Source organism: Callospermophilus lateralis, chromosome 7 (assembly GCF_048772815.1).
Source record: "Callospermophilus lateralis isolate mCalLat2 chromosome 7, mCalLat2.hap1, whole genome shotgun sequence".
NCBI lineage: Eukaryota > Metazoa > Chordata > Mammalia > Rodentia > Sciuridae > Callospermophilus > Callospermophilus lateralis.
Window position 1 is genome coordinate 135,132,777 of NC_135311.1, and position 22,964 is coordinate 135,155,740.

Genomic DNA, 22,964 nt, shown 5'->3' on the forward strand with positions numbered 1-22,964 from the left:
GAGGGCACTGTGGTGCATAGCTGTAATCCCAGCAACTCAGGAGGCTGAGGCAGGAAGATCACAGGTTGGAGGCCAGCCTTAGCAACTTGAGAGCCTGTGTCAAAATAAAAAATAAGGACTGGGATGTAGCTCAGTCATAACACTATGTATTGGGCTGGGGATGTGGCTCAAGCGGTAGGGCACTCGCCTGGTGTGTGTGCGGCCCGGGTTCGATCCTCAGCACCACATACAAAAAAACATGTTGTGTCCGCCGAAAACTAAAAAAAAATAAATAAATATTAAAAAAAAATAACACTATGTATTAAGCACCTGTGTGGCTAGACAGGGGGTCAGGTACCGTCCTCATGGATGAAGATGGCAGGTGAGTCCCTGTCTCTGGGGCTGGCCACATATAAGAAGCAAGAATGTGCAACGTGGCCAACTGTGATCCATTCCTTCTATGGAACAACCATGGTGTGGACGATGGGGTGTTCAGGGAGGGCCTCTGAGGTGATGCCAACTCAGACCTGGAGGAGGAGCCAGTCTAGTATTGGGGAGTAGGGGGCATATGGGACAGCAGAGAGCCCCCTGCCTGCCCCTTCCACAGCCAGAGCCAGTCACCACAGTGGTTGAACCCCTTCTCCAGCTGCTGCTCCTGCCTGGCAAGTAGCAGATTTTCACCCCAAGAGGCGGAAAGAGCCAGCCTGCTTGAAGGAGAGCGACCTCAGCAACATGCTGCAGCTGCAGAAGGTGACCACACTTTGATCTCCACTGTCCTCCCAAATGGTGGCCTGGCCACAATTCTGTAGATCGGAGCCCCTTCAGAACACTCGTCCACTCGTTCTGGAAGCTGCAGATGCTTGGAGCAAGGAGAGAGTTATTTGATCGCAAAAAGAACAGTCGAGAAATGGTTTGGTTAAATCCACAGGAAGGGGGTCCAGGAGTGTCCTGTTTTATTGATCACACTGGGCAGATTGTCAACAAATGACCAAATAAAAAAATCCATTTTGAGCCCCCACCAAACAGAAAACAATCCTAGTCTTGAATCCTGTTCCTCAGTTATGCCAGAAGGTAGCCTTGAACCTCCAGTGGTGTCTGAATTAGGCAACTGGAAGTCCTTAAATAGCCTGGTCACACAGTGCAGACTAAATTCTAAAGTACCTGCGGTTTCTGTCCTCTGACCTTGGCTACGGTTGTCTGATCTTTACGAGTTAACCTCCCCCTCACTTCCCTGAACAAATCTGCAGGCAGCACCAGGCTTACAGGACTGCTGGTCTGTCTTGGTAGCTCAGACTTGCTTCTTGGCCCTGAGCAGAGGCACAGAAAAAAAGCAGGGCTTCAAATTCAGCAAGGCAGGTATGGCAGTTATGTCCCATGTTTCCAAAGGATTTCAAATTAGCAGCCAGGTGTGGTAGCACACACCTGTGGTCCCAGCAGCTTGGGAGACTGAGGCAGGGGGATCAAATTCAAGGCCAGCCTCAGCAACTTAACTATGTCCTATGCAACTTGGAACCTGTCTTAAAAAGGGTTGTGGATGTGGCCTAATTGTTGAGCACCCTTTGGTTCAATACCCCCCCCCAACACTCACACACAAAAATAATCATAATAGGGAAATTTAGTACATTTTTATTACGAATAATAGAGCCAAAAACCAAGTAGCATAGTAAAATGAAGGCCCTTATAGCTATCTCCTGAAGGCCAACCCTAACCCATTTTTTAGGGGTACTGGGGATTGAAGCCAGGGCATTTGACCAGAGCTACATCCCAGCCCTTATTTTGAGAGGGTCATCCCGAGTTGTCAAGACTGGACTCAAACTTGAGGCCATGTGCACACATGAACCCCATCAGAAATTTATAAGAAGCATTTCTTGAGGTTCTGGAGATCTAACTCATGGCCTCATGCCTGCAGGGCGCACTCTACCTGAGCCTCACCCCCAGCCCAAGAAAGCTAATGTGTTGTGCATGTCAACAATCCCCTGCCTACCGAATTGCCACTGGGTTTCAGGCAATAAAATCTGTACGTTTGAGGTGAAGAATACAATCATAAGAATAAATCTGGATGTCGTGGACAGGCCTGATGTCCTTCACCAGCTGAATCAGCTCCTTCCGAACCTGGTCAAACTTCATGGGGTCAATCCCAGTCCAAAAATCCCCGAGGATTTCGTTAAAGCTCTCCAGAGGGGCAGGGTACTTCGCTTGTTCCAGCGGCAGGCTAGCGGTGTGGCTCAGCAGGTTCTTAAGAGCAGTCAGGGGGATTTGGTTCCCACAGAAACTGAAGGTTTTGAGCTGGGAACAGTGACCCAGGGCTGGTGAGATGGCATTTAGCTGGGACTCTGTTATCTCACAAAACTCTAAGACCAGGGTCTCAAGGGTGTGTGCCACCTTCTCCAGCAGGACCCGCAGGGGCTCAGGACTCATACGTTGCATGGAAAAAGAGCTGAGCTCCAGACACTTCAGTTGATCAGTGCTCGGACACATGGACAGATGCTTTAAGTCCTTCTCCTTGAGCGGACAGCCTCTCAGGGAGAGTGTTTTCAAGGGGGTCTGACTCCTGGAGAGAAAGCAAAGAGTTACTTCTGGAGAATGAGGGCACCACGTGGATATAGTGGGAAATGGTAGGCGAGAACTGTCTAATCCCAAACCCAAGGTCGCCCTGACCTTCTGATGATGGTGGACCCCCAGGACACTGCGGGTTGCAGAATCTGCTCCTACACTCACCCATTTCAGGGTGAGCCTTTCTCACCACTTGAGTGACCAGGTGGGCCCTTCATCTCTAAGGCTCCTCCCCTCACTGCCAAGCCCAAGGCCACAGCTCTGGCCACAGGAGGTCAGGGGGAGTCATGTACGAAGGACAAACCCAGGCAAGATGAAGGAAACCCACTGGGGTTGTCCACCTGTGGGGCTCACACCTTGTACCCTCCATCCCTCCTCCTCACCCTCAACTCCAAATCACCACCTGAGGCTCAGAGCAGCCTTCTCCAGGGAGGCATTGGGGGGGGCTCCTCTGCTCCCCGCTGGAGAGCACAGAGCTTCTCTGTTGCAAGGTCAGGTGTGGGGGCTTCCCTCCTCCAGCACCCTCCCCTCTACCCCGTCTCCCACCTCCTTCCCTGGACAGGCCTCCCAGGGAAGGAACCTCACCCACCCTCACTAGCTCTTGTCCCTCCCAGCTGGCTTCCCAACATGGTGGCACTTCCCAGACCATGCACCCTGGTTCAGCCCTCTACTTCTGTGTGAGTGGTGAGACCATCCTTCAGGAATGAGCAGGGGACCAGAACCTGAGGTCACTCGGTCACTCTCCAGCATCTCCTTCCCTGACATGGCCAGTGGCCGGGGCACAAGCCCTGTAACTGCTCGGTAAGCAAAAATGGCTTTTGCGGCAATGCGCACCCCTGGTGCTTACAGGAGGATTTTGTGCAGCGTTCCGCAGAGGAAGAAGACGTTGTTCACGTAGAGCTCGCGGAGGTTTTTCACCTTCCGCAGTTGAAAGCTGTATCTGTGGGAATACCACCTGTTTTTGGAGCGCTTGGTGAAGACCTGCGGGCTCATGTTGGAGAAATGGAGGACACGAAGGTTCCTCATCTTGCTCAGGATAAAACAAAAACGGAACATTATTTCCAAACTCCAGTGATCAGCATTCACCTCCAGTTCCTGCACGTAGTAAAAGGACACAATCCTCTGGACTTCATACTCTGAGAAGTAATCACCGACCTGGAGCTTCTTGCAGTACATACGGACCACCCTCCTTACTTCCATCACCCACTCAATGAGGACGAATAATAATCTAAGGAAGACTGTGTCCGGACAGAGTTCTATGAAGATCTTCAAGTGTGGCTTCACTGCTCTTTGGCTGCATTTCTCTCTTTCCTTTGGAGACGTGGCCTCTTGTGAGCAGGCGCCCGGTGGGGCTGTGGACCACTGATTGGGGCAGTCCTGATTCATTCTAAAATCGATTGCTTTCAGTTTCCAGTTCCTATGGAGAAAATAGGAAGGAGGCTAGAAAAATAGATGAAGCCCCCCGCCCCCTGGACTTCCAACCTGTGCATTAGACCCCAGTGAACCCCTTGTTCTGGGTGGCTGCTCCTCTGCTCTCCTACTTTTCTCCGTGTCCATTCTCCTTTAATCCAGCCAGGGACCCTTCCTGTGGAGGGGACAGGGCAGCCTCCTTCCTGGCACCACCTGGTCCACCCTTCACCCTGCCCTGCCCCCCCCCCTCTCTTCCTGGGCCCCTCTCACCTGGGGTGAACCTTGTTGAAATACAGCGAGCTTAGCCCATACAGTAGAGTTCTTAAGGCCGTCAGATCTCCTGTCTCCACCAGGTAGTCCACATGCAGACAGGCCAAGGGGCAAGACACTACCATCTTCTTTAGCATCTCCTTGTGACCCCCCATTATAGCCTCCTTGTACAACTGCAGGATGAGCACCCTGGGCAGGTACTCCAGATTGGGGATGGGCAAGGCCTCGTTGTGTAGTATATTCTGTATCACCAGGTCCTGGAGTGTGGGTACCGTCTGGAAGCTCATCCTGTTGACTCTGCAGGGAACAGAGGCACCCTTTCAGGCCAAGCCTAAAAAACCCCTTCTCATCCAGCCGAGGCCCAAATCCTGGTAAGCCACAGCTGTGTGGTGGTGGGGCTCAAATCCCCAGTACCCAGGTCCACTCTGGTCCTCCCAACACTAATCCCACTGGTTATCAAGGAGTCTGAAGGCTCACAGTCCCCTATGGACAGGTGACTCATCCTCACTTTTGAGATCCTGGGGAGTGAACCAAGGGCTGAATGCATGTCAGGCAAGTGCCTTACCACCGATCCACATCCCAAACCTAAACCTCACTTAGGACCCCCTTAAAGAGAATGGAAATGTCACAGGGCCAATGCCCAGCCTGGTGGCACAAGCCTGAAATTCTAGCACCTTGGGACACTGAGGCGGTAGGACTACAAGTTCAAGTCTAGCCTTAGCAATTTAACAAGACCCAAGGCCCTTGTGAGAGATCCAATCAGAATAAAAATTTCAAAGGGCTGGAATGTGGCTAAATGGTAAACACCCTGAGTTCAATCCCCATTATCAAAAAATAATTTAAAAAAATTAGAACCTCAAGTTCAAGGGCAGACTGGGAAACTGAGCAAGACCTTGTCCGAGGCTCAAGATGTGGTTCAGTGGTAGCGAGCTTGCCGAGCATGTGAGGCCCTGGGTTCAATTCCCTGTACCACACATGCACACACAAAAGTATATACATATGTGGACTTGCACAGATGTAAATCTAGATATATCTATAGCTTAGGAGCTGTGCTGAGGGTGGTAGCTCAGTGATATAGGAGGTTACTGAGCCCACATATAGCTTTGGGTGAGATCCCCATTGGACCCCAAAAATGAAAATCAGAACTTTTGGTTGCTGAACTTAGAGGAAGTTTACTTGGGGTTCCTGGTTTCAGAGGTTCATTTCACAGACAGCCAGCTCCATTGCTCAAGAGGCAGAAGAACATGACCAAACAGAGCCTCAGAAAAGCTGATCAGTACAGGGCAGCCTGGAGGTGGTGGGCACGGTGCCAAGAAACTTTAACAGGGGTTCACGGGATGCTTTCACTATATCCTTGTGGCTTTGAAACTCACAGGTTTCTCCCCCCACCCCCGCATCTTCTTTTCTCTAACCTTCTCTTTCATGATCTCCCTGATGTCCTTCCTGATCTCTCCTTCCTAATCCCATTTTCTTGATCACCTCTATAAAAGCCCCCCGTTCTTGAGGATAGGCAGAAGCACAGGCTTTGGGACACTAGTCCCTGTGTTTCTTCTTTGCTAGCGAAACAATAAACCTTTTTCCTTTTTCTCAATATCTTGTCATTGCTATTGGATCAGCATGGAGGATGGGGACCAAGCCTTTGGTTGCAAAAATATAAACCCAAAGACACACCCACAGGGACCTATTTCCTCCAGCTACACCTCACCTGCCTAGAGTTCATCACTCAGTTTATCATGGGTAATTAAACTCTAAATAGATGAATGTACTGACTATGGATCTTATAAAACCAATTGTTATAATTGGGTTAAATAGATGAATGTACTGATTATGGATCTTATAACCTAATTATCCCACCCCTTGCATTAACACTTGAACCTTTGGGAGAATACATCCTATCCAAACCATGACACCAAAATCTAGTAATAAAACATTGATATAAAATATATACATCACACATATGCACACATATTCCTTTGTTTTGCAGTGACGGGGTTTGAACCCAGGTCCTCATACTAGGCAAGTCTTCTAACACTGAGCAACACCCTCACCCTGTTTAAAGCTCTAAATATAAAATAACTTGTAAAACCACAATACCACACATTCCATGAAGTGTCATTTAAAGGAATATAGACTACCTATGAAAATTGTCAAGACAATTCAAAATCAAATAGATAGCTCTTGCTGGGTCAGGCACAGTGGCACAAATCTGTAATCCCAGTAGCTTGGGAGGCTAAGACAGGAGGATCTTGAAAGCCAGCCTCAGCAATGGTGAGGCACTAAGCAACTCAGTGAGACCCTGTCCAAGCAACTCAGTGAGAACCTGTCTCTAAATAAAATATAAAAATAGGGCTGGGGATGTGGCTCAAATGGTCAAGTGCCCCTGAGTTCAATCCTCGGTGCCCAAAAAAGAAAAAAAAAAAAAAATCATTGGGTGCAGTGGTGCATGCTGGTAATTCCAGCAATTTAGGAGGCTGAGGCAGGAGCATCAAAAGTTTAAGGCCAGCCTTAGCAATTTAGGGAGATTCTAGGCAACTTCGGAGGCCCTGTGTCAAAAAAAAAAAAAAAAAAAAAAAAAGTAAAAGGTGCTGGAGATGTGGCTCATTTGTTAAGCAGCCCGGAGTTCAATCCTGAGTCCACAAAAAGTCAAGTTGCAGGTCAGCCATAGCACCTTAGCAAGACGTTGACCAACTTAGGCAGACCCTGATTCAAAATAAAACACAGGTCTGTGGAGATGAGGCTCAGTGGTAAAGCATCCTTGGGTTCAATCCCTAAGAATCAGCAGCAGCAGTGGTGGCAAACTGGGCTGCAGTCACCAGGGCAGACTGGCTGTGGTAGACAGGGGGGCGCATCCTTGGGGGGGACTGTCACTTACCCTCTCTGCACGTCTGGATGGAACGGTCTGGCTCTCCAAGTGTCAACAGGTCCAGGCAGTGACTCTTGGTCCATGGAACCTTCTATGGAACCTTCTCTGGCTGCTCTGAAGCTTTTATCCCTCCTCTCCAAATCCCTCCCTTCCAATCAGAAGCTCATATCTGACTAGATTATTGAATCTCATCCAATTAATCCTGGTTGGATTTTCAGCTTATTGGTTGGTTTAGCAGATCTCCAGGCAGGAAGGGGAAGGGATTCTGGGTGGGTGGAGATGCTCTCAGGGGTTTCTTTCACAGAGCTTCATTCAGCTCTGAGCATGAGACACCAAAGGACTTAATCTGACATTGGACACAGAGAAACCCCTGAAAGCTCATTGTTCAGGGGTCCGTGGCCACACTGATATTGTGAACATGTTCTGGAGTTAAAACCTCTTAGGTGTGATGGCTCACTTCTTTAATCCCATCTATGCCAGCAGCCCCAGAGGCTGAGGGAGGGCAATCCCTAAAGCAAGGAGCTCCAGGCCAGCCTGGTCAGCAGGGTGAGAACCCATCTCAAAAACAAAAACAAAAATGCTTTATGAAGCCAGGCGTGGCAGCACACACCTCTAATCCCAGTAGCTCTGGAGGCTGAGGCAGGAGGATTGCAAGATAAAGGTTGGCCTCAGCAATTTAGTAAGGCCCTGAGCAACTCAACAAGACCCTGTCTCAAAATAAAATACAAAAAGTGGCTCAGTAGAAAAGAAATTGGAAAAGAGTTGCTAGAGACACTAAAAACCAGCCTCTACCTCAGAGCAAAGCCTGTCCATCGAAGGGACATGACCTTTGTCCTTGGAAAGACCCACAGAGCACTCCTAGGCACATTCCCACCCTGCTAAGATGTTTATCTACAAATAACAGGAGAGATATGCTGAGCCAGGTGTCCCTGACTCAGTCAGGCCAGGTGGGGACCCATAGCAACCCCCTAGCAGCCACCAATCAGCATGAGACAGGGAAATACCTGGGATGCCAGATGCCCTCCCAGTAGTTTATGGTGGTTGATAACATGTTGGGAAACCACATAGTTCAGCACGTACACCCCTCTTGGCTTAAACCAATCAGTTCAAATGAATACCCCTTTTGTACTAACCAATCACCCCTACCCAACTTTTTCCCACCAGTGAATGTGCTAATCTGTTTTAGAGTTGTTATTTGATTTTTCCGAGGTGTGTGATGATTTGCTAAGAGATGCTATGATGTATGTGAAGACCCTGCCTTCTCCAAAGAATGTATAAAACTGCTGCAAACCCTGGGCTCAGGGCTTCTCAGCATCACCAGTTGCTGTGTGTGTGCGCGGAGGACCAAGCTATCTCACAATAAACACCTCTTTGCTGTTTACATCGATCTTGGTCTCTGGTGGTCTTTGGGGGTCCCGAATTTGAGCATAACAGAAGCAGAGCAAACAGGAGGCATGCTCAGGTACATTGGATTGGAACATTTTAGCAAAAAGAAAGAAATAAGGAAAAAACCCTCCCCAAGCAGGGGTACTGGCTCTAAGTACTAAAGCAGTGAGAAAGGTCTATGATAATTGCCCCGACAGTCTCCAGCCTTCTCTCACATATTCACGTCTGTTTGAGCTTTTAAAAAACAACTTCATAAAATACAATATAAGAACCAATTGGTTTCATCTTGGTTTGGTTCTGATTGGTTGTTCGCACTACCAAGGACTGAACCCCAGGGTGTTCTAACACTGAATCTCCCCCCAGCTCCTCTCAGTTTTTATTTTGACACAAGATCTCACTGAGTTGCCCAAACTGGCCTGTTTTTTTTTTTTTTCAGGGGTGGGGCTACTGAGGATTAAACTCAGGGACACTCAGCCACTGAGCCCCATCCCCAGCCCTATTTTGTATTTTTTTTTAGAGACAGGGTCTCACTGAGTTGCTTAGTGTCTCACTTTTGTTGAGACTGGCTTTGAACTCGAGATCCTCCTGCCCTAGCCTCTGTAGGGCTAGGGATTATAGGCATTCATCACCATGACCCACACAAACCATTGTTTATTTATTTATTTATTTATTTATTTATTTTTGGTAGTGGAGTTTGAACCCAGGGCCGCTTTACCACTGAGCTACATCCCTAGCCCTTTTTATTTTTTATTTTGAGACAGGATCTCACTAAGTTGCTGGGAGCCTTGATAAATCACTGAGGCTGGCATTGAACTTGTGATCCTCCTGCCTCAGCCTCCCAAATTTTTGGGATTATAGCATAAGACACAGCACCTGGCAAAAACTGTTTTTAACATATATTATATGATGGTAACTACTTTTTAAAACTCTATGACAACTAGATTCATTTATTTACTTACTTATGGTACTGGCATTTGAAACCAAGGTGTTTTAGTTTGGCTCTGCCTCCCCAGACCCCACACTTTTATTTAATTTATTTTATTTTCATTGTCTTATTAAAAATAAATGACAGCAGAAAGCATTACAATTCTTATTACACATACAGAGCACAATTTTTCATATCTCTGGTTGTATATAAATTATGTTCATGCCAATTTGTGTCTTCATACATGTACTTTGGATAAGGATGTCCATCACATTCCACCATCCTTGCTAATCCCCTGCCCCCTCCCTTCCCCTCCCTTCCCCTCCCACCCCTCTGCCCTATCTAGAGTTTATCTATTCCTCCCAAACTCCCCCTCCCTACCCCACTATGAGTCCCTCACCTTATACCACAGAAAACATTAGAATGGCATTTGTTTTTTGGGGATTGGCTAACTTCACTTAGCATTATCTTCTCCAATGCCATCCATTTACCTGCAAATGCCATGATTTTATTCTCTTTTATTGCTGAGTAAAATTTCATTGTGCATATAGGCCACTTTTTTTTAACTCATTCCTGCTTGAATGCTGAGGCCTGAAGCCCTGTGCGGGGTCACAGCGCTGGTGATTTCTGTGGAGAGCAGCTGTTTAGGAGTCCTCAAACACCCTCTGAGATGCAGTATTCCAACCAGGTGAGGTCTGGGTCACAGACCCACAGAGAACGCTGCCTCCCTCTGGCCTGCCATCTTCCTTCTCCCCACCCTTTTTATTTATTTATTTTTTTTTTAAGAGAGAGAGAGAGAGAATCTTTTTTAATATTTATTTTTTAGTTTTCGGCAGACACAACATCTTTGTTTGTATGTGGTGCTGAGGATCAAACCCCGGGCCGCATGCATGCCAGGCAAGTGAGCCACCACTTGAGCCACATCCCCAGCCCCTCCCCACCCTTTTAAAATGCTGGTGATGGAACCCTGTGATGCTTTACCACTTAACTTCCTCCCCAGGCCTTTCATTCATTTTGAGACAAGTTCTGGCCAAATTGCTAAGGGCCATGATAAATTGGTGAGGTCAGCCTTGAATTTGCAGTCCTCCTTCCTCAGCCTCCGATGTGGCCAGTGTTATAGGTATCTGCCACCACACTTGGCTCTGGCACTGTTTTTTTCCTTAAGCCACAGAGAGAGGTTTATTTGGTAAAGTAGATGCCGCAGTCTCTGGCTGGGCACAAATCACGAGTCTCCACACAGCTTGTAGATTCAAACAGCAATTCTTTATTCCCGAACTCACACCGGCCGTCTACAAACACGCTCTGGGGGAATCCACGTTCTCTGTCCAAATCCACTCTCTCCCAAATCCACTCCGAATGGGCTTCTGTCTCCCAAAATATACTGTCTGACCCTAAGAACTCAAGAGGAACTCAGCAGCAGGATACGCCCTATTCTAAAGGGGGAACACCCTAATCTCCTATTATGCTAAACCGCCCTATTCAAAAGGGGGAACACCCTAAACACGGATCCTGCCCTGGTCCTTGAGCAAGGTCACCTTTCAGAAGTCCTTCCACTAGACAGCATGGGAGTAAGCTGGCAAGGAATTTGTCATACCTACTTGGCTGATGGCTCCCAGCAAGTAGATACAAATTCTAGGGAGAATGGTGCAATCTCAAGTAAGATGCCTTTGGGGTAAAGCAAGGAATACTCACTCAGGGTGAAGAACCAGCCTCGACCTCAGAGCAAAGCCTTTTCCAAGGAAGAGACATGACCTTTGTCCTTGGAAAGACCCACAGAGCACTCCTAGGCACATTCCCACCCTGCTAAGTTGTTTATCTACAAATAACAGGAGAGATCTGCTGAGCCAGGTGTCCCTGACTCAGTCAGGCCAGGTGGGGACCCATAGCAACCCCCTAGCAGCCACCAATCAGCATGAGACAGGGAAATACCTGGGATGCCAGATGACCCTCCCAGAAGTTTATGGTGTTGGGAAACCATGTAATTCAGCATGAGCACCCCTCTTGGCTTAAACCAATCAGTTCAAATGAAACTCCCTCTGGTAGTAACCAATCACTCCTACCCAACTTGTTCCTGCCAGTGAATGTGCTAATCATGTTTTAGAGTTGTTGTTTGATTTTCCCAGGGTGTGTGATGATTTGCTAAGAGATGCTATGATGTAAGTGGGGTCCCTGCCTTCTCCAAAGAATGTATAAAACTGCTGCAAACCCTGGGCTCCAGGCCTCTCAGGGTCACCAGTTGCTGTGTGCGTGTGGAGGACCAAGCTATCTGTCAATAAACACCTCTTTGCTGTTTACATCGATCTTGGTCTCTGGTGGTCTTTTGGGGGTCCCGAATTTGAGCATAACAAAGGCAGAGTGCAGGCTATCTCCAGAGGGAGAGAAAATCTCTGGCACTAGTTCTATTTATCACTGAAGAAGAAAGCTGAGGTTCAAGCATTAAACCCTTCACTTGTGTTAATTCTGGGGAAAGTGGTGAGTTAGGGGCTTACAGATTCCAGAAGAATCTTCAGATTCACATTTGGATTTCTTGCTGGGAGTCTGCCAGCCCTGAGACAAGCCTGAGGGTCCCAGTGCAGGTTTCTGGTATTAGCAGAGCTTCTCAAGTCAAGTTCATGTTTTTTTTTTTTTTTTCTGACTTTGAGGTCTGGGTACATTTGCCTTTCACAGTCAGGCAAGGTGGCTCACCCCTGTAACCCCAGCAACTCAGAGAAGCTGGCAGGAGATGGCAAGATCCAGGCTAGCCTCAGCAGCTTAGTGAGATGCCGGGGTCCAGCCCTAGCGGGGTCCAGGGAGTCCTGAAGGATGAGTGGCATCGACGAAAAGATGAGACAGGAGTCGTTCTGTTTGAGCCATCTCCAGAGAGAGAGCTAAAGCAGCTTTCCCTGGGTCCCCTTTTATTACAATTTTTCTCATTATTATAGATTCACAATACGTCATTAATTATATAATTTAAAACTTTGCCAAGACGTGACATTTCCTTAACCATGATTGAGGGTACATTAATTTACATTTTTCCAGGATGTGACCTTCAGTTATATAATTATTAAAAGTACAGAATCATTAATAAAATATGTCACTAATTTACGTTCTTTAGATTTTCCCAAGATTTACTATTTTTCCCAAGATATGTTATTTTCTTATTAACTAATGCCAAACTACGTAACCAGACTCCAAGTCTCTTAATCAATCATTAACCTAAAGTACACTTGTACTTTATTTCTAATTTAAAATTCCCATCTAAAAAAGTCCCTTAAATCTTATATTTAAAATATCCTAAAGTTTATGAATCATCCTTAAAACATATCAGAAACCTATACAACTAAAGACTTAAGAATTTCTAAACTTAAGAATCTAAATAAAATAATATTTCTAACATTATTCTAAAACTGTGTCTTATAAAGCTATTTTAATTAATTCCTAAATTTATTTTCATAAAACTGGTTGAGCTGCTTTCTCAAAGAGTTTCTTTGTTTCTCAGTCAAGGTGCACTAGTTCTCAAAGAGTTTGTTTCTCAGTCGAGGTGCACTAGTTCTCATGACCTATCAGAGGATGATTGTTGTTCATTATCAGGTTTGTCCTCAGTGTACTGAGATAGAAGAACAGCCTTCTACTTTGTCCTTGATATGCTGAGGGGTAGTAGAACAGCCTCCAAGGCATGAACTACCTGTTATGTTCTAGCCATCTGAAATTTAATTTCTTTGGCATTTGACATACCTATGCCTCCTGTGAGAAACATAAGCATGAAAATGCAAAGTCCCAATTACATAAAAAAAAGGGTCTCATGGTTTCGGTTACCCACCAACCAGCGTGGCTTTGCCAGCATTCATTCTCACTGTGACCCTGTCAAGACAGTGGGAGAGCGGCTTTGCCAACACTTTTTCTCACTGGGACCCTGTCAAGACAGTGAGTGGGGGGTCGCCTCCACCAGTGAGACCCTGTCTCAGAATAAAACAAGAAAAGATAAAAAGGGCAGAGATGTAGCTTGGTGACAGAGGACTCCTGAGTTCAATCCTTCATACAGGGGAAAAGGAAAGAATGGAGGAAAGGAGGGAGAGAGAGAGGGAGAGAGGGAGGGAAGGAAGAAAGAAAGGGAGGGGAAGGAAAAGAAAGGAGAAAAAAGGAGAAAAAAGAAAGAAATGGAGGGTAGGGGAGGAGAAAGTAAGGAAGGAAGAGGAGAAAGAAATTGCCTCTGGCAGTATACAGCCCAAGACCAGGCAAGATTGGTTAGGGGTGAAAATCCATCAGGAATGCAAGATTGTTTTTTTTTTTTTTTTATAAATAATTTTTTTTTTGAGAGAGAGAATTTTAATATTTATTTATTTTTTTTAGTTTTCAGCGGACACAATATCTTTGTTTTGTATGTGGTGCTGAGGATTGAACCCGGGCCGCATGCATGCCAGGCGAGCGCGCTACCACTTGAGCCACATCCCCAGCCCCTGCAAGATTGGCTTAACACTTGGAATAAACCTGGAGTGCAAATCTCCTTTCATATTTGAATAACAATTTCATTGATTAACCATGTCAATGAAATAAAGCAAAAAAAAAAAAAAAAAAGAAAAGAAATAAGAATCATCTCAATTGACACAGGGAGAAATATTTGTCTGCCAGGTAAGATGGTGCAGGCCTGTTAACCCCAGCTACAGGAGACTGAGGCAGGAGGACCACAGGTTCAAAATCAGCCTCAGCCACTTAGTGAAACCCTGTCTCAAAATAAAACATAAAAAGGGTTAGGGACATGGCTCAATGGTTAAACGTCCCTGGATTAAATCCCAAGTACCCACCACCCCGCAAAAAATATATGGGAAATTCAGAGAGACAGAAGGGAAGGCTAAGAAGGTCCCCTGGGTAGGAATGAATCGGTGGATGGGGGGGTGGTGGAGAGCGAGAAAGGTTTTTCTTTCTTTTCATTTCTTCCCCATTTTTAATGGAAAAGTGATTCTAAATTGGCAAAAATGATCTATGAGAGAATATGACACAAGATTCAAGAGAGATGGAGCTAAAAACAGGGAGAAGACATTGAGAAGCCAAGAGGTACCCATGCTAGGTACAGGATGAAGGGCAAGGCCAGGGAAGGTGTCTGCATTACTGGACCTTTTACAGGGAGAATGTGGTTGTGCATTACGTGGGCAAAGAACATATGAAAACCGAGTGAAGGTTGCCCACATGGACCCCTTAGGATTGCTGGACTTTCATACACACACGTGCACACACACACACACACGCACACACACACACATGCACTCACGTAGTGAGCATAGCCTCAGGTTCCATGCTCAGCTCCAAGGGAGATGGAGACACAGCCCCTGCCCTTCAAGGGGCAGCTCCATCTATCAGGTGAGATTGTCCAGTAAACAGCTAGAAAACATCCTTAGCCCAGGATGCAGCCTGGAGCTCCAGGTATTCACCACATGAGGGAAGCTGCCCCAGGAGTCGGGTGGGGACCCCAGCTGCTCTGTTCAGTGGCACAAGATGTCCTGCAGTTGGGGAATGGAGACACACACAGTGGTCCACACAGCTGTGAAAAGGTGACCTGAAGTGTAGTCACCAGGGCTGGAAGCCACCTGAGGGTGGTGTACTGTAGACATTCCTGAAGACACAAAACCAGGGGCACAGGATAAAGTCCAGTGGTTGCCAGGTTTGGGTGGGAGAGAGGGCTGAACAGCTGGAGCACCCAGGGGCTGTAAGCTGTGAATTATTCTGCGGGACACTATAATGGTGGATACCATGTCCTTGGGCATTTCTAACCCCATCAGTGTAGACTAGAACCAGAGTCAACTATGGACTTTGCATAACACTGATGTGTCACAGTAGAGGTGCAATGCCAGATTTGTGGGACCCCATTAGACTTCCAGGAGCCGAATCCGATACAATCACAGAAGAGTCTTTATTGCAAACTCAAGCCTGGACTCACAACCATTTCCGATGCAGCAGTCACAGGGAGTGAGTCCTGGTCCGTTGTTCAGTGAGATTTTATAGGTTGTGGGGGATACTCTATGTGTCACAATGTCACACAGCAAATCATCACACACCACAGGAGAATCAAACAACTCTTAACATTGATTAGCACAATCACTGGTGGGAAAAAGTTGGGTAGGGGTGATTGTTAGTTCAAGAGGGGGATTCCTTTGAACTGATTGGTTTAATCCATGAGGGGTGTATGTGCTAAACTACATGGTTTCCCAACAAGTTATCAACTACCAAGACTATTGGGGGGTCATCTGGCATTCCAGGTATTTTCCCTGTCTCATGCTGATTGGTGGTTGCTAGGGGGTTGCTATGGGTCCTCACCTAGCCTAACTGAGTCAGGGACACCTGGTGCTGCAGATGTCTCCTGTTATTTGCAGACAAACAACTCAGCAGGGTGGGTATGTGCCTAGGAGAGCTCTGTGGGTTTTTCCAAGGACAAGGGTCACACCCCCTCCCTCTGGACAGGCCTTGAGGTAGAAGCTGTTTTCAAAAATGGAGTCACATCAGTTTCTCAGAGGCATGAATTGTAGCATGGGTACCACTCTGGTGTGAGATGCTGGTCCTAGGGCAGGCTGGGTAGGCAGAGGGACTTGGCAAGCGTGGAGCTTCTGCTCAGTTTTGCTGTGGTTTAAAACTACTCTAAAACAAAACAAACAAACAAAATCCAGTCTATGTTAAGAAAAAACATAAGGGTAGGCTTCCAGGTCTAATGTTGGTTTCTCCTTCTGTTTACTGAGGAGTCCGTGCTTCCCGGAATGCCGAAGTATAACTCCAGAGAGGCACATTGAGCCAAGGGGAGAGGGAACAGGGGAAGGCAATGAGCCCAGCCTAATTCCATGTTAAGATCGGGAGCCATCTCATCACAAAGACATGAAAAGGTCATTTCTGTTTTACTATAAATTACTGCGATTTCTAAACTCGCTTGGAATGCCTGCCCGTGCCTGGAACTCACCCATGCCTGGCTTTCCCTGGCCAGATAACAACCCTCTCTGAAACCTTAGCGGGGCCTCATAAATTCTGGCGTTGGGATCTAAATTTACTCCCTAACTTGAAATGGTGAGCCATGTGCATCATTAACCTACTACCTGCCTTTGTATTATGCTTGTCAAAATCCTGTAATCTGTAAGTTTCAAGACCCCCGCCCCTTGCAACTTTTTGTGCTATAAAACCTTGTTCCTAGAGAGCTGGGGCAGTGTCCTCTAACCCACGGGTATCCAGAGAGAGTCCAGGCCGGCCAGAATACAAGCTTGCTTTAATTTGATTTAAAATTGGAGTCGGGGTTCTGCTTTGCATCGTGGTTTAACAGAAGGCTTTATTAAAGGACAGCAGAAAAGACTTCCCCCCAGAGAAAGAAGGGGACCCTAAAGGCGGAATCCGTGGAAGGAGGGTCTTCCCTTTTTTATAGCTGAGGTCTTCTTTTAGTCCTCCCACACCCCTGTCCTTTGTTTCCCTCCATCCTGCAGTGGTGGGGGACGCAGGAGGGAAGGCCAAAAGGTGGGAAATAGGTGGAAGGATGGGCCAGGGAGGAGCAAGGGGAGGAGTGATCTGGGCAGGAAGGGCCTGGGGTGGTTTGATTAGTGCCTCCCTGTTTGCTGGGAGGTACTTCCTGAGCAGTTCTCTAGGATGGGCCCCAGGCCTTGGGGACATTAACTTCAATTTCCCCAGGTGTTGTTCTGGTTTCCCAGGCTCAGATTGGATGCCCTCTTCTTCCATTCCCACTATGGTCTCCATTTTCTTTATGGAACTTGATATTTGACCCAATTTACCTAACTACACTAACTACCTGTCCTTAAAATCTGGCTTCTCTTCTCCTCCTCCTCCTTCCTCTACTTCCCCTTCCTCCTCTTCTTCTTTCTTTTCTTCTGGTAATGGAAAGAGAACCCTGGGGCACTTTACACTGAGCCACATCCCCAGTCCTCGCCTTTTGTGAATTGAATTGGGGCCATTTTACCTTAGAACCACATTCCCAGTCCACCCTCTCTGCCCTGTTTTTGTTGTTGTTTGTTTTAATTTTAACACAGGTTCTCACTAAGTTGTTCAGGTCCTTGCCATATTGGGGAAGTTGATTTTGAACTTGGGATCCCCCTGCCTCAGCCTCCGGAGTTGCTGGGATGATAGGCATGAGCCACCACGCCCAGCTAACAATTTACTATACTGAATGCTTATTTAAAGAAATAAATCTCACTCATTCAAGTCTAAAATTAATTTTTTAAGTCTTGTTTGCTTTGAGAGAGCAAATCAAGTTAGACATTTATTTTAAATATCCTACTGTAGTATTTGAAAGGACTTTTTATGGTTTGGATCTAGAAATGTTCCCCTGAAATCTCACGTTTTGAAAAAAAAAAAATGATCCCCAGTGCAGCAAGGTCAGAGGTGGGTCTTAGGCAGTGAGGGCTGTAACCCCTCAGTGTTTAATCTACTGGAGGAGCTAACAATTTGAGTGGGTTACTGAGCTGTAACTCTAAGGGGGATGGGCATGCCTGGAGCAGGAAGGTCACTAGGAGGCTGGCCCCTGGGGGTTGTGTCTTGTTGCTGACCTCTTTCTTGCTTCCTCTGCTTTCTGGTTTGCAGGAGCTGAGCAGCTCTGCTCCACCAGGCCCTTGGGCCATGTTGTTCTGCCTCACTCAGGGGCCAGAACAGTGGAGCTGGCTAACCCTGGCTAAGGCTCTCCAGCTGGGAGCCCAAAGAAATCTTCTGCCTTTTTTTTTTTTTTTCCTGGGACTGAAGATTGAACCCAGGGGTTCCTCTACCATTGAGCTACTCCACAGTCCATTTTTATTTCATTTTTTGAATTTTGAGACAGGATTTCACCAAGGTTCCAAGCTGGCCTGCCTCAACCTCCTGGGTTCACAGGTGGACACTTTCATGCCCATTTAATTTTTTTTTTTTTTTTTGGTGGTGGGGTTCCAGGGATTCAACTCAGGGGCACTCAGCCACGGAGTCACATCCACAGCCCTATTTTGTTTTAGAGACAGGGTCTCACTGAGTTGCTTAGTGCCTCACTTTTACTGAGGCTGGCTTTGAAGTAGTGATCCTCCTGTCTTAGCCTCCTGAACTGCTGGGATTACAGGCGTGTGCCACCCTGCCCAGCTCTCTGTTTTAAGTTGTTTATGTCAGGCATTTTGGTTAGAATAACAAAAAGCTAACCCAGTACTAAATTTCTTTTACAGTTTTGAAATCAATTAATACGCACATTATTTAAAAAATCACAGCACAAATATTTATACTCAAACATCATTTTACAGTACTGGATTTTGAAAAATACCACTCAAAAATAGTCAATGGTAGTTATGCTTATAAAAACTCATGCCAGGACTTCTGAGCTACTAGCAGGTGGCGTGTGAAATCTACTACTTGAAAAAATTTATCTTGAGATCACTGCAGGTAAACAGCCTTGTGCTCCCCAAATCCACATCTTCTGGATGCTGAACGTTAATTTTCCTTAAAACTTTATTTTTTTATTCCTTTTTGGTACTGGGGACTGAACCCAAGGATGGTTAATCACTGAGCATGTCATCCCTAGCCCTCTGTAATTTTTATTTTGAGACAAGGTCTTGCTAAATTGCTTAGGGCCTCACTGAGTTGCTGAGGCTGGACCTGAACTTTGAATCCTCCTGCCTCAGCTTCCTGAGCTGCCGGGATTACAGTCGTGTGTCACCATGCACAGTCCATTTATTCATCTTTCATTCATTTTTGTGGTCCAGGGGAATGAACCCAGAGGCTCTCTACTACTGATCTATATCCCCTAGCCCTTTAATTTTTACTTTTAAACAATTAAAAAATTTTTTTCTTTAGGTTTAACAGCACCATCTCCAAGTGTATACACAATTTGATTATGACTTGGCACAGTTTTTAAAGGTGAAAAGGCTAGTTGCTAGTTCAGTAATAAAAGATCTGGTACATAAAAGGAGCTGTATTCTACCTGCTACAGACTGCATTTTACACCTCCAGTTAGGACGGAAACAAGCCACAAGGAGGCAATGCCCACCCAAATTAATACTGAAAAGAACTAAATTTCACTTCTTATAATGCTTATAATTGCTTCACCTGGAATTAGAATATAACTAAGGACAAATAAAATACTGCGACATATACAGTAAATAAACAGCGTCTCTCGGCTGCCATATTCAATTAGTGAAATACACATCCAGCCTTCTTCGCAGTCCTGGATGTGTGCAAACTAGAAACACAGTCCTCCTCATCCATCCCCCTCCAAAAAAAAAAAAAAAAAAAAAAGAAAGAAAGAAAGAAAAATCAGCGTCTAGTCTCAATCTGCTTGACAGAAGTACTCCGCACAGCCGACTTCACGAGGTTCCAGGTTGAGCCAGTGCTGACAGCTCCGCATCTCCCCAATAAACAGGGAAAGACCGTTCGCAGAACAAAACGGAGGGCAGGCAGCGAATGCAGTAGCTTCAGGTGCCCGCAGCCTGGACGCGGGGCCCTCAGAGCAGCTTCCTGCCGGGCAGGTTATCCCTAGCGCCGCGGGGACAGTACTTGATGGTGTGCGCATTGTCGCCGCTGGCGCCGCACACGGGGCACGTGTAGCGACGCAGCACCGGGCACAACACTCTCCCGTCGGGGCCCTTCGGGATGTGGGTGGTGTAGAGAGCCACCGCCTCCTTGTGGTTCCAGCAGAACACGCACACCTGCAGCTCGGGTTTGAGCAGCCGGGCGGTGGCCCTCCCCGAGGTAGCTTGCAGTCGGGGCTCAGCCGCCCATGCCGGGGCCCGCTCCTCTCCCGGCGCCACCTCGGGGGTGGTGGACGTTGCGGGCACGCAGCCCAGCAGCACCGTATTGGCGCGACCTGCGAACGGGCTTAGCTCGGCGAAGCGCTCCTCCAGCAGACCATTTTCGGCGGGGCCTGCGCATAGCTCCAGCGCGCCCCCCAGGAAGCAGCCCTGGACCGCGGCTCGTCGCTGTCGTCGTCGTCGTCCTCCTCGTAGTCGGCCGGCCCCAGCGCCCAGGCCCGGCCCCCGTGTGGGGGGAGCTACAGGACGAGGACAACGAAGAGGGCGGAGAGCCACCACCGCCATCCTAGCCAGGGGCGCAGCTGGAAGCGCGGTTCGCCATCCACCGCCTTGGTGATGAGCATAGCGAGCCCCAGGTAGTCGTTCCAGCAGCTGAAGGGCTGCGGGTGCGCCTGACCCTGGGCACTCACGTAGCGGGCACTGGGCACGACCGGCACGGGCGCTGGGGCGCGGCCACGGCGGGGCGAGCAGGGCGCCCAGGGAAAAGCCTCTATGGGTGGGCTGCAGGCTGCGGGCGTCACGCTGCCTCCCCGCCGCCAGCGCAGGCTGGACAGAAGGGACATGCCCAGCCTGCCCGCCGGCCAGCCGCTTAAACAAATTTTTGGTACTAGGGATGAAACCCGGGGTGCTCTACCACTGAGCCACATCCCTAGCCCTCAAATTTTTTCATTTTCAGACAGGTTCTCACTAAGTTGCTGAGGGCCTGGCTAACTTGCTGAGTGCAGCTCAGGGGTAGTGTGTCTACCTAGTGGACAGGAAGGAGGAGTTCTATACCCACCCCAGGAAGGGGCGAATCCTTCACCTCAGTCTTTCCCAGCTACCCTGAAGCCAGGGTTCTGTGTCCTCTGAATTTGCAGCCACATGCAAAGTTTCATCTCTAAGTGCCCAGAGGAAAGCTTTTCCTATGCACCCGACTGGGAAGGCACACAGTAGCGGCACAGCTACTTCCTGACAGGGACCTGGGCCATGAAACATCCAGTTGCACCAGGTTAAAGGGTGCCTATCTGCCCAGTAAGCACAGGAGGGGGCACAGATCCAGATGTTCAGGGGAGGCCTAATGTCCCTCAGTATCCCCATCAGCTTAGCAGGAAGCTGGACAAACCACCAACGTGGAGAGTAGGACACTGATGGTCTCCAGAGGGGCGGGGCACACGCCCTAGGCTTAACTGGCTCCGCCTGGCACAGTGCAGCAGGTGGTTCTCCAGGACTGACCTGGGGAGGCACCATTGAAGCTGAACATGGTGAGCTGGGAGCAGCGGCTCAGGGAAGGTGGGTGCCATGGAGCTGCGAGTCCATGACCTCTCAGTCTGCAATTCCAGGGTCTGCAGAGTAGCTACAACATTCTGTAGCAGAACTTGGAGGGGCATGTTTCTTCAACTGGACGTTATTTGGACGAAGGGGGACTGGGAATTGAACCCAGGGGTGCTCTAACACAGACCTACATCCCTAGTCCACTTCCTTTTTTATTTGGAGACAGGGTCTTGCCAAGTTGCTGAGGATCTAAGTCACTGGGGCTGGTTTGGAACTTCTGATCCTCCTGCCTCAGCCTCCTGAGCCACTAGGAGTAGAGGTGTTGGCCATCACACCTGGCTTTAAATTGTGATGCCATCAAGATCCATGTGATTCAGCTGACTGATACCCAGGCACAGGGACAGATGCCTCAACTCTGATTCTAAGTACAGGGAGTTAGTAATTGAGAGGGTCTGGTGGGAAGGGTTGCCTAAGGAGACACCAGGCAGTTAGTTCTGAGGAGCAATGTCAAGGTGGGAGAAGACAAATTGGCCCAAGCCCAAGGTCACCCTGACCTTCTGATGATGGTCAACACCCAGGATTCTGCCTGTTGCAGAACCTGCTCATTCACATCACCCATTTCAGGGTAAGGCTTACACCAGGTAGGTCCACCATCTGCAAGGCCTCCATCCCTGCTCCTCACCCTCAACTTTGAATCACCACCTGAGGCTCAGAGCAGCCTTCCCCAGGGTGGCATTGGAGGTGGCGCTCTGCTCCCTGCTGGAGAGCACAGAGCTTCCCTGTTACAAGGTGCAGGTGTGGGGGCTTCCCTCCTTCAGCACCCTCCCCTCTACCCTGCTTCTCACCACCTTCGCTGGACAGGCCTCCCAGGGAAGGAACCTCACACCCACCCCACTAGCTCCTCTCCCCACCACCTGGCTTCCCAGCAGAGTTCTGCTTCCCAACCACAGACCCCTGTTTAGCCCTCTGCTTCTGTGTGGGTGGTGATGAGTCCATCCTTCAGGACTAAACAGGGGACCAGACCCTGAGGTCCCTCGGTCACTCCAGCATCTCCTTCTCTGACAACACCAGTGGCTGGGATATAGCAAGTGCAATTTATTTGTTCATTTATGGTGCTGGGGATGGAACCCAGGGGTGCACTACCACTGAGTCACATTCCCAGCCCTTTTTATTTTTTGAGGCAGGATCTCCCTAAATTGTTGTAGCTGACCTTGAACTTATGATCCTCTTGCCTCAGCCTCCTGAGTTGCTGGGCTTTTTGTTCTGTGCCATTGTGTCCAGCAGCTCAGGCAACTGACCCTAGTTCAAAATAAAATTATTAAAAGGACTGAGGTTGTATTTCAGTGCTAGAGAGCCTCGGGGTTCCATCCCAAGTACTGAAAGAAACTTTTAGAGAGAAATTATAAAAGCTGGGTTACAATATCATAGAGGATTTGAGTCTTAGAGATGGAAGGGAAATCTCTTAATTATCTCAGTTCTGGGTTTAGGGAGCCCTGGGATGTCTTTTCTTCTTCAAGTAAGAGGGAAATTTCTTGCATAATCAGAGCATAACTAAGTAGTAGACTTTTTCTTTATTTCTTTGTTTTTTGGGGGGAGGGGTGTACTGGGATTT

General features: G+C 47.8%; 1 protein-coding gene and 1 pseudogene across 1 annotated transcript; both read right to left on the minus strand.

Moving 5' to 3' along the window:
* Positions 1-1,980: 1,980 nt before the first annotated feature.
* LOC143404543 (PRAME family member 12-like) lies at positions 1,981-4,499 on the minus strand. Its single transcript, XM_076862650.2, has 3 exons — positions 4,213-4,499; positions 3,380-3,949; positions 1,981-2,530 (listed from the first exon to the last, which is right to left on the minus strand). The coding sequence occupies exons 1-3, from the start codon at positions 4,497-4,499 to the stop codon at positions 1,981-1,983; spliced, it is 1,407 nt and encodes a 468-aa protein (XP_076718765.2).
* A 15,296-nt stretch (positions 4,500-19,795) lies between these two features.
* On the minus strand, positions 19,796-20,664 carry LOC143404552 (nanos homolog 1-like; annotated as a pseudogene).
* Between the last annotated feature and the right edge of the window lie 2,300 nt (positions 20,665-22,964).

Coding starts and splice junctions, on each gene's coding strand:
- LOC143404543 (XM_076862650.2), bottom strand. CDS start 4,499: ATGAGCTTCCAGACGGTACCCACACTCCAGGACCTGGTGATACAGAAT. Junction 3,950..4,212: donor TTCAACAAGGTTCACCCCAG/GTGAGAGGGGCC, acceptor TTTTCTCCATAG/GAACTGGAAACTGAAAGCAA. Junction 2,531..3,379: donor ACGCTGCACAAAATCCTCCT/GTAAGCACCAGG, acceptor CTTTCTCTCCAG/GAGTCAGACCCCCTTGAAAA.